Source organism: Mus pahari, chromosome 16 (assembly GCF_900095145.1).
Source record: "Mus pahari chromosome 16, PAHARI_EIJ_v1.1, whole genome shotgun sequence".
Classification (NCBI taxonomy): domain Eukaryota; kingdom Metazoa; phylum Chordata; class Mammalia; order Rodentia; family Muridae; genus Mus; species Mus pahari.
In genome coordinates, this window is record NC_034605.1 from 1723568 (window position 1) to 1735513 (window position 11946).

Genomic DNA, 11946 nt, shown 5'->3' on the forward strand with positions numbered 1-11946 from the left:
GAGATGGCTCAGTGGGTAAGAGCACCCGACTGCTCTTCCAAAGGTCCTGAGTTCAAATCCCAGCAACCACATGGTGGCTCATAACCATCCGTAACAAGACCTGACACCCTCTTCTGGAGTGTCTGAAGACAGCTATGTGTGTAATTATATATAATAAATAAATAAAGCTTAAAAAAAAAAAAAAAGATCTCCTGTACCCCCCTAGGTGGTCAGATAACTATAGGATGCACTTGGCTGAGGGGTTTCATAGATTCTATATGATACAGAATTTTTTCCTATGAAAAATCTGAAATGAGTTCATTTAGAATCAAGGTTCACAGGCTGTACAAAACATAAAACCTTCTGTCAGATTATGATGGTAAAATTCTCTCGATTCTAACAATTTCACATTGGGTTCCTTAACAAGTGTTCCCCGAGTGCTTGCCATGTGCCCATGCCTGTGCAGGAATTAGGTATTCAGTCTTTGGCTCCTGTCAAGCTCCTTTAGACCTTTGACCAGCAAGCAGCAAGATGCAGAAGTCAGGAGAAAATCTGACAGCTCTGTGTTTCCAGTGATCTTTACCTGGCACTCAGAAGCCAAACATTAAATGGCAAAGTGGAGCGGAAGAATGTGACTTTCTGGATAATCCAGTCCAAAATTCCGTTTTCAAGGGGCAAGGTCCAAACACCTTCCTTAGCTGTCTGAATGATGTAGGCTATGTTCTGGATGTGCTACACTGTACAGTGTGCTGGGCACACAGTAGGACAAACAAAAAGAGTGAGTTCTGTTTACCAGGAGAGACTCTGACCCCAACTCCTCACATCTAAAGGGCTGCATATTTCAGAGCTGCACATAGGACACCTGGGGACGATCTGTGATTGACAGCTTGTGGAAGGAGGGCTCTCCTTTCACTATGACTAAGTCCACTCCCTGCCATTTGTATTCATTTGCATTATCACCATGTGTAAGTTTTCATTGGGGTAACCCGTTTCATAGCTGGTAGAGGAGTGGGGACATGTGGGGTAGTCCTGCACTTGTCAACTTAGATGAAATAAGTTATTTGCCATTTGAATTATTTTGAAGTCATTTTTTGGTTCAAGGTTTTTAGGCCTTAGTTTCACCATTTACAAAATAAGGGTGTTGCGTCTACCTATAGGACTGCATTACTGTATAATTATCCAGCCTTCTCTGAACTACTTGTATGTCTAGAAACATGTAAGACTTATTGTTGGAATTATCATATCACCTTTTATGAATTATAAGTGGTCGTTAATTTTATAAATTGCAAAATCTAGCATACAGAGCTGAGACGCTGAGACTATATCATTTAGCCACTGATTGATAGATAGATTGATTGATTTTTATTTTTTTTATTTTTGCTCTTATGCCTAAAGTAAAGTGCTTCACATCTTGCTTATAATGAAATATTTATCTTTTTATTTTTTGGTAGCCAGAAGTGCAACTTGCTGAAGGCTTCGATGTTTTTATGCCCAAATCTCAGCTGGACTCTATACTGTCAAACTACACTCGCTCAGGAAGCCTGCTGTTTAGAAAACTGGTGTGTGCATTTTTTGACGACAAGACTTTGGCTAACTCCTTACCCAACGGAAAGAGGAAAAGAGGGTTCAATGACAACCGGAAAGGACTAGACCAAAACATTGTGGGTGCAATAAAAGGTTGGTCTGCATCATTTCATTTTAGGGGTTCTTTGTTGAGTTTTGCCTTCAATCCATCATGGTACAGGTAAAACAATGCTAAGCTAACTAGATGCAAATTTAATTTACTGTTAGCAACCTCCCCATGGGTGTGACTCTGTAAGACCCCACCCCACATACTCTAGGATACTACTCAATGTGATACCAATGCATTGCTGAACTCATAGCTTTAGAACCAGTTTTATCTGCTGCATAACCAAAAATACTTGGCAAATAGAATATGAAGAATATATATATATATATATATATATATATATNAAAAATACTTGGCAAATAGAATATGAAGAATATATATATATATATATATATATATATATATGCATGTGTGTATGATGTATATATATATATATATATATATATATATATATATATATATATATCCCAAGAACTTTGCCAAACTATAATTTGGGCAAACATCAAGCTTAAAAGTAAGAATAAAACTGTGGTATAAGTTTTATAAACTAGCACATCTCTTGGGAAGTTTCAAAACTGTGCCATCAGAACATATCCATATCTGAAGATCTTTTAAATATAAGTGTCTCTCCCCAGCCAACGCAGTCCCTTTTGTAGCATGGCATGCAGTTGTATTTGTCACTTGGAGGGACAGTTTTGGTTCTTCTCCTTCACTTCCTTTGAACACGTACGTGTCCATTCCACCGTAGTTTGGCAGGTATGTGGACATGTGGCTTCATCCCTAGCCACTTCCGTATCTTACAGGCTGCTCTTCCCTGTTCCCTATCTGTGTGTGGGACTGTGGTGGCTTTAGAAAGAGAAGTATTCAAATGTTGTTATCAAAGTGAATTGGAGCTTGGTCTCCACTCTGGATGCTCTTCCCTAGCTCGGGCTCTACCTTGTCGTGACTGTCAGTGGGACTGACTCAGAGCTTCCCTGCCTCCTCTTGCTGGCCTTTATCTTGCAGAATGAGTAAATGAATTCAATAATGCTTAAAGGATACTTGGAAATTCACAATTAACTTTACAAAATAATTCAATTTTTAAATGGAGTTAGCAAGTACCAGACACCCTTTGCTCGTGGCCAGAAGGACATCGCCTTCATTAACAGGACATTTCTCATAGTCCATCAGAATTTTTTTTCACTTAGAGTGACAGTTGAGTTCTATTAAATAAGAAGCACCGCAGAGATACCACCGCCTTCGCCATTTATGAAAAGGATGATTCAGCCTGCAGTGACACTAAAAACAAGATTATAGAATTTGAAAACCAGTCAGTAATGTAACTAGGACTCTCTGAAGAGAAGAGCGAGCTGTTTCCATCTCCACAGACTGGGCCTTCTCAGACAAGGGGTTCAAGGCTGCTGATGTAGTTCTGCAACACACACAGGCATTGGCTTGATTTCTTTCTTTTCCAGAACAGTCTATTAACGTTATAAAGGCACTTTGAAATTGGGAAACTGTAAATTCATCTGTGTGACATTAGAAGTGCATCTATGATAGATGATAATGAAATACATCATGGCAAGTAGAGTGGTAATCAGACAAGGGTTCAAAATCTGTTACAAATAGTAAGAGACTAGACATCAGACAAGAGTTTAAAAATATACTACACATGTTAAAAGAAGATATACCTTAATTTTTCCATGCTTTTAATAAATATAGCAACAAGGTCCCCATTTCTAATACAAGCTAAAGCAAGTTAATCTAATGAAAGTTTAGATCAACATTTCCAGTCTGCCCACAACCTTATTTAAAACCCTGTTCTAGTTTGATTCCATTGCTGTAACAAAAACACATATTTAATGATAGACACATTCTGGTTTCTTTCTCTAATTACAAAAGCAATTCATCCTGATAAAAGTCTAGTTCCCACGTCAGAGTACCCTGTGCCCTCCTGCCATCTCAATTCAGCTATGAAACCAGCACCTGCCTGCTCTGTAAGACATTTTATTATTTTTTAGTTTACAAGGTTTCTTATAAGCTCCTTGAAAACACCCTTTGTCTGACATGTTCTTACTACCTGCACCACTTGTAGGAAGTCAGCAGAAGCCACTGCCGAGTATGTTGATCTCGAGATGACTTCTGAGGGCGGCTGGGTTTTGCCTGAGCTTCCCTCGTGCGCCCTGAGACAGGGCCCCTGAGAGGAGTCCATTGTCATCATGTCCGTGTAACTCCCTCATCATCTTATGTCAGATCATAAGAGAGGGCTAGAGAGTGACATCACGTGGAGACTGTTACAAGCTAGCACTTACTCTTTGAGCCCACTGAGCTCGCTCCCAAATCCTTTTCTCTCCCCTAAGAGGAAGAGTTAGAAGCATCTAGACTGCACTGACTGGGCTATTCACTCTCCTTTCTGTGGATCCCTGCCCTCTGTGGATACCCTGCCTGCTGTTAGCTTATTTCCTGCTCAGTGACTGAACTCTTGTGGGATAAAGGGAAACATTCCCTTTCTCTACACACTGCTTCTGGAAATAGGTGTTGAGTGAACGAGTAGCAATGCTTTTGGTTTTCATCCTGACATAGGACTTACTTCACCAACATAATGGGTTTAGTGCCAAATAGTTTCATACTTCTATAACCAGTTTGGAATGACGAACATCAAAATACACTTGTAAATGTCTAATAAAGGTATTCAATAAATTTCCAGTGATATTAAAATAGTGGGAACCAATATTTAATATAAATCTCTTAAGACCACACCTCCCAATACATCTTTCTTTGCCATAGTTTTCTCTCAGTGGTTTTGAGAGCATACATTTACAAATGAATTTTGGAAGGAGGTATTATTGAAGGTCTTATAGAATAACCATTTCTAGTTTTTCTTACTATCAGTAGAGATAAGAGGAAAACATATTCTCTTAACTCAGGTCTTTTGCATCTGAGTTATCTAGAGAAGTAGTGAAATGACCTCTTGACCTCTTCCTATACCCTAATCCCAAGGCTGTCTGGATTGTTGTTGCCATGGCCGAGTATTTAAGAGATTGTGTGTGCATGTGTGTGCATTCTTCCCTATTCTGTCTCATGAGGTAGTGAACCCACTGTGTATTGTTTTGAAAAGCCCTATAAACTAGGAACAAAAAATGGTTAACTTTATAAACTCTTACATGTAAAAAAAAAGCAGTGAAGGAGCAAAGGGGATTAGATCAATTAAAACACCAGTTGCAAAATGATACAGTCTGTGAAATGCCTGTAAGTGGGAACAGAGATGCCATGCAGATCTCATGTATTGATTTATGTATGTGTTATTTACATATCCTTGCGTCTCTGGAGTGAAACCAACTTAACTGCGGCGGCTGGTAATTTTTATGTGTTCTTAGATTCAGTTTGCAAGTGTTTTCAAAAGTTAGATTGATTTATTTTATTTTGTGTCTATGAGTGTTTTGCCAGCATGTATGTATATGTAGCACGTGTGTGCAGTGTTTGTGAGAGGCAGGAGAGGGCAGCAGGTCCCCAGACCTGGAGTTTCAGAGAGCTCAGGAAGTAAGAAGGGCAGGCGGCCCTTCCTGGCCAAGCTTTCTCTAGCTCCAGCTTGCAAGGATCATACTGAGATTTTTTTCATCTCTATTCATCATTAAGATCGGTTTATAGTTTTGTTTTTTATTGTGTCTCTATCTGGTTTCATAGTTGGTATTATGCAGCCTTCATAAAAAGAAGTCCAGACTCGGAGACAGATTATGCAAGGTGATATTTATTGTCTTGAAGAAGCTAGCTTTAACTGTCAATCACTTTTTAAAAATGCACCAGGGAAAAAAAGTTTATTAGGGGATAATTAACACAGTTTTTGTGTGATAATTCTTCCCATGACAATATCTCAAAAGCAAAACATAAGCTTCTCTTGCAGAGATGATAGTTTTCCCATAATTTTATGCATTAGTAGTGACTTACAGTTAATGATGATCCATTAAGAGATTAATGGTAAGAGCTAAGGTGTTGCTAATGACCTGAATTGGGAAAACTCACCCGGAGGATGGCCCAATGGCCCAGTGACAGAGCACTTGCTTAGCATATGTGAAGCCCTGCGTTTGATCCCCAGATTTGTAAGAACAAAACAAAGGAAGATATAAAAACCTCACCTTAATATTTTGAGCAGCAGGAAACAACTTATCTCTTTAACTAGAGATTTGGAGGCAGTGCTGGGCAAAGCTTAGCTGGGACTGGTAACTGACTCTGTAGGCAAAACCTAAAGCAGAGGTGAGTCCTGCATTTCCTTGCCACCCAGCATGCTGTCCCTGCGAAGGCTGCTGTTGGCTCACCATTGCTTGTTCTGTGATATGCTCACTGGACCATGCAATTTGACTTAAGTGTTACCTATATGTGATGTTGACTGCCTGGAAGCCCTTCAAAAATATTGCAACAAAGCATAACCATAACTGTAGTTATGATTTCTAATCTGGCTTTATAGTAATTAAGTAAGAAAGTTTTTGCTGTGTAACTGGCTGGAGTTTTGACTCTCCTTGCATTCAACTGATATCACTGATGTCTGTCAAATGGAAAAAATGGTTGTTAGCGATCACTCTACCTCCTTCAGCACAGCTGGTCACTCCTGAGAGATCAGCATTGCCTGTCTAGAGAGCCTTGGGGACTCAGAACTATGGGAGGGACAGCTTGTATACAGGAGTATTCCAAACAGTTCAAAGTTGAATGCCCACTATCTTTAATTTACACTGTCACATACTTTACAGAAAGGATCATTAAAAGTGCCACTTTATTTCGTGGCTCTAGTCACTTGAGGTCCATATCTGTTGCGTGATGGGACCTCTATTTCCTACAGTTACTGTAGATAATTCACTTTATGGTGAATTGATTTTTAAAAAGGGGGGAAGTAGCTGTTTGGAATATAGGTTAAATATAATCCTCTAGCCAAAAATATCATTTTAAAAGCTTATTATTTACTATTATTATTTGACCTCGAAAATTTGAATTTATATAGAAGTGGAGTTTGTATCTGGTTTATTCTTATTTTTTTATGGTAATTTTCCTGTGTTCCCAGAACTCCATGATACATTGGCTACAACCCGCATATCTCTGTGGTGATGATTTTATTTCTTTGTACAAAGGACAGAGGCTATAAGATATTTGAGTAAATTTACTTAGCTTAAACTTCCCCAAAGTGGCAGCATTAAAGTGGCCTCTCTGACTTCAAAGTCATTTTCTAGTATGTAGTTTTTATAGAGATGTTTGAAATTAAACATTTCTCTCTTAAAATTTAGCATTTGGATTGTTTGTAAAATCTACTTGGAAGTTGGCTCTGCTGCTGGTCTGAGACCAGTTATTATTGATGCAAAGCATATTCAAAGTGAATTTCTAGTTAGACATAGCTCTGCTTCAATTTATTTCCTAGATTCAAGGATAGGTCTTTTCCTGAAGATACTGAAAACTAATTCTATGATGCTGGGGAAGGAAATCAAAGACTGCTCCCTTCTATAGTGAAAGAAACACTTCTGATACTTTTCTCATTCATAGAACTGAATTTAACAAAAGCTTGAAAGCAAATGTTACATAGAGATTATCTCCCCCAAGTTTTATGTAAGTTAAATTCCTGATTAAACATTAGTCAACAAGAGGCAGTAAACGCCTTGCTTCAAGAAATCTTTGGAAGATGAATGATCAGCTGCTAATTTACCTGATCATATTTTTTAATATATAAAATCTGCTTAAAACAGATCACAACTGTATAACAGCCACAGTATTACATGTAGAAAGCTTGGCTCTTAATCTGGATCGTCAGAATGTTTTGTTGCAGTTTTTTGGGTTGGTTGATTTATTTTTGTGAGTGGATATTGAGGTTTAAACCTAGGGCTTCATGGTTTCATGCACACTAGGTAAGCATTCAGCATTCTCACCTTATTTTTCTTTTATTTTCCTACCTTTCTGGGGATCTCAGTGACAAGTGGATAATACTGAACTCAACAATGCTATGTAGGCAACCCTGAGTTTTCCATTCCTTGCATCAAGATCATCTAGGACGTTGGGTCAAAATCTAGATTTTGGGGCTCCATCCTCAGAGATGAATTCCGTAGGTGTGGGACAGTCCTCAAATCTTGGTCTTTGAGCAGGTGACACTGGTTCTGGTTGCTTTCAGCATCCCCATTCCTTTAGGGAACCTACACCTATGCTCAGAATCAGATAGTCACTTTAGGTGACAGCAGCATGCAGCCATCTACCTATGAGCCTCAGTTCAGCAGTGCCCAGTTTCTGAAGTTTCTTTCTCATCTGGAGGAAATGATAACACAGCATTATCTCAACAGAGTCCTTCTTCTCCCTTCTTTGAACTCAAAGATTTGCTTTTTTGTTGTGTTTCTTTGTTGTGTTGTTTGATTGTGTTGTTTTGTCTTGTTTGAGAAAGGGTTTCACTGTACAGCCATGACTGACCTGGAACTACCTGTGTAGACCAGGCTGGCCTCCAGTTTATAGAGATCTGGATGCCTCTGCTTGCCTCATGTTGGAAATCAAGGCATGTGCCACTACTTGGCTTAAAGGGAGTTTTTGTTTAAATCCTGTGCTGTATACTACAAAATTCCTGGTTTCAGTATCCTTGAAGGACTAGACTGAACAACATCTTCAACTAACTCACTCATATCACCAAGAAGAAAGAAAAGCATTTCCAGATCCAGACTTAGGAATCAATAAACACACCCAGCAGTATCCCTTCTGTCTTGACCTCACCGTCTCCGTCCTTGGTCGTCTCTTGACCCGGGTTCCCTCGATTCCATGGGAAGCACTTATTCCTCCAGCTTCTTCACCACGCAGAGTGGTGGTTTCTGTCCATGCTCACACTCTGTAGAAGTTATAAGAACAGCTTCTCATAAACCTATAAGCTTAGACATCATCAACATGCATGAGAATGCCTTTAAAATACAAGCATTTGGGTTACATAGATATGAGTAAAATCCTAGCTCCTGCCCATAAGGAACATTCCATTCGCTAAAGCTACAGACGTGTTAGCAGTAACCAATAGCATAGACCCATACTCCAAGCCAGAATAAAATACACTTCACATGCCCATTGCCTAAAGGGGAGGAAACACAAAGGAAATAAACCTCACTGAAGAAGAGTTTGCCAAGTAGGTGATTCTAAAGTAGACCTTGAATGATGAGCAGTCTGTCAAATGCAAAGGGGTTGGGCAAAGTTAGCTATGGAATGTTTAGTAAAACTTAAGTTTGCTAACATGAAATGGAGGCCTTTGCCTGCACAGCTATTAAAACTAGTTATTAATAGTTGGTGGATCTTGAATCATCATTCATTTACAGCCTGTGCTGTAAATAATTTGCCTTCACAAATATAATACCAATGAAGTGAACTCAGACACAGTTTATCCACAAAAGTTTTCATTGTGTGGTCCTTTCTAAATTTGCTTCTCAATGTAACACAGATGCCATCTCCTACCTAGTAAATAAGAATCCTTGAGCTTGGGGCCACAGTGAGTTTGAATGTGTGCCCTGCTTCATACCTGCTCTTCTAAAAGCTCAAAAGAAGGCTCCCATCTTCCTTAGAACTGTTGGTCCATCTGCTTCTCATAGAAGGAGCAAGTGGAGATGTGGGCAAACTCAATAAGTTGGTATATTTTCCCAATTTCTCTTCAGCCTTTCACATATGGGTAGAAACCATTTTTTTGGATTAATTTCCAAAATCTTAATTGTAATTCCCAGTTGCTGAATTCTTACCAAGTGTGCACTTTAACACTAGTGTTAGAGTCACAGAGACAGCCTCCTGTAGAAAGAAGCTTCTGTCACACAAATGAGGCCATTGAGGCATGGCTGCGTTGCACATTATGATAGCACCACTGTTCTGGTTGACATTGTCTGTCTGTATATTTATTATGAAAATTTCTCAGCAGATGAGAGCAGGGTCTTGAAGAAGGGCACTTATCTTCATTGGGGTGTCATTTGGGTTAGCTGTGGTCCCTAACAATACACAACAATGTGTTTCCCACACAGCCAACCTTCTTTCTTTTCAGCTTCCTGAATTATCGGCATATCTGAGATATTTGCTGGCAGAATTGTATGTAAGTCCGAATTGGTCAGTCACATTCCCAGTAGCGTTTTCTGGGACTTACAGTTGATGCCAGTAACATTTTCAGTTAAGTTCCATAAGCCAGTGTTGGGTCGTACAACATATGCATCAAAAACATGAGAGACTCAGGCAGTTGATATTTGCTAGTGTTTCTGCCCTTAACGTCTGAATACAAATGATCATGAAACATTTGTCATCTTTGTAGTTCTACAGACTAATGATAAATCCATGGAAAAACTAAAGGTGTGTGTAAACTCTGAATTTAAAAAAAAAATCTTTTTACATCCATAGTCATTTAAAATGAAACCAAAAACTGTTATTGGCTTGGAGGCTGCCTCTAAAGCACCTTTGTGTAGAGAAAACACCTCTGTATCGCTGTATCGGCTGTATCGGTATCGGCTGTATCGCTGTATCGGCTGTATCGGTATCGGCTGTATCGGCTGTATCGGCTGTATCGGTATCGGCTGTATCGGTATCGGCTGTATCGCTGTATCGTCTGTATCGCTGTATCGGCTGTATCGGCTGTATCGGCTGTATCCACTGTATCCGCTGTATCGGCTGTATCGGCTGTATCGGTATCGCTGTATCGGCTGTATCGCTGTATCGGCTGTATCGGTATCGCTGTATCGGCTGTATCGGCTGTATCGCTGTATCGGCTGTATCGCTGTATCGGCTGTATCGCTGTATCGGCTGTATCGCTGTATCGTCTTGCCAAGAGCGAGAGCCCTGTAGAGAGAGGGCTGCTGCCTTGTGTGGGGCTCTGTGCTTCCCTCTCACTGCTGCTCCCCACAGGTTTCTACAGTGCGCTTCTGGCTTGCAGCTCTTGGTCCTTCTCAGCTCACAGTAGTTCTCAGAAACCTTTGCATACTCAGACTTAGCAGCTTCTTATCTACCCCAGTCCTTTGATCAGAGCAAACCCAGTATTTAAGTGCACACGCCCCTGAGATTTTGTAGCCCAGTGTTCCATAGTCAAAGCAGCTTAGTCAGTACAACTCCATAGGAGCAGATCCTAATTAGACCTGTGGATGCAAACTAGAAGCAAGCGAGCCACCCAGCAGTCCGGCATGAGACACACAGGGCGTTGTGACTTAATCGTAGTGGTTAGGGCCTGCCTTAACCTCAGACATAGCCACCCTCTTGAAGGTAGCCTGAGTCCTCTAGCCCTAGCACCTGCGTTAGCCACGGTGTCTTTAACAACTTCACCGACCAGTATAGTCCTCAGAGTTGAAAACAAGAGAGCACATTTAGTGCCTTCATTTCTTTTTGACCCATCCTGCCCGCTCTGTTTTTCCAACTTCTTGTACTCATTTTCTTTTTAGTTTCTCTGACCCCATTAATCTAACTTTGTTCTCAGAAGTTTCCCTGCAAGCTTCATCACCTCCCTTTGTTCTTCCCGTTTATACTGCCCGCTGTACAGACCAAGTGACACTGTAAAACCAAATGTTGTGATGTCATTTCCCATATTTAGCTGCCGTCTAGTGACTAAATCAAGTCCAGCCCTGTCTCCCTGTTTTTCCAGACTGCCCACAGCTTGGTTTCTCTCCTTGTAGATGTGTTCCCAGTGCTTCTTGCTGGGGGAGCCAGCTGAGCTCGGGCACCATTCCTTAGACACTACACATTCTTGGGTTTTAGCTTTGGATTTTATAGTCTCCCTAAGGCTTTCTCTTTTAATTTTTTTCTGGACAGGCCCAAGTATCATCATATCAACCGTGAGACTTTCTTGAGATGCCCAACTATAATGGTTGCATTTCTCCGAATTCCCGCAATACTTGTTGCCTCGCTATGGCGTAGCAGTATGTCTTAACCATTTGCTTTGCTGTTAATGGTTTGTGTGGAAGGCGGCCTAAATTGAAGCATCTTAGGAATAAAAACTGTGCTGTTATAATCTCATTGGCAAAACAGATAAATGAGGATCTGTGGTCATCCTTTTGATGTTTAAGTGTGTTGTCTTCCCAGTAAGACTGTAAGTTCCTATGGACAGAGAGTACATTTTCTATTACTTTTTAAATATGGATATTTAAAAATACTGATACTGGAAAGTATGCCATTCATATAACCAATAAACCCAGGAAAGAAGGAAAGAACCAAATAGTCAGTTTATCTTCACTTAAAAGGGTAATTTTTTCCCCCCTAGGTAAATCACATCTTACATTTATTTTAATCCCTTAAATAATTTCTCAGGAGATTTTTGAACCAGTGTTGTTTTAAAAATCAGATCCACCTCCTCTTTCTTTGTGTGTCTGCCAAATTTTAAGTAACTTTCTTTTTTTTAAATTTTTTTATTA

The 11946-nt window shown here is 39.9% G+C and overlaps 1 protein-coding gene across 2 annotated transcripts in view; it reads left to right on the plus strand.

Moving 5' to 3' along the window:
• The window catches only part of Bend7 (BEN domain containing 7), an 84903-nt gene that overhangs the window by 42828 nt on the left and 30129 nt on the right, over positions 1–11946 (plus strand). For both annotated transcript variants that reach the window (XM_021215705.1, XM_021215706.1), the window contains exon 6: positions 1431–1656. In XM_021215705.1, coding sequence (XP_021071364.1) covers positions 1431–1656 — 226 coding nt within the window. The remainder of the gene's footprint in view (positions 1–1430; positions 1657–11946) is intronic.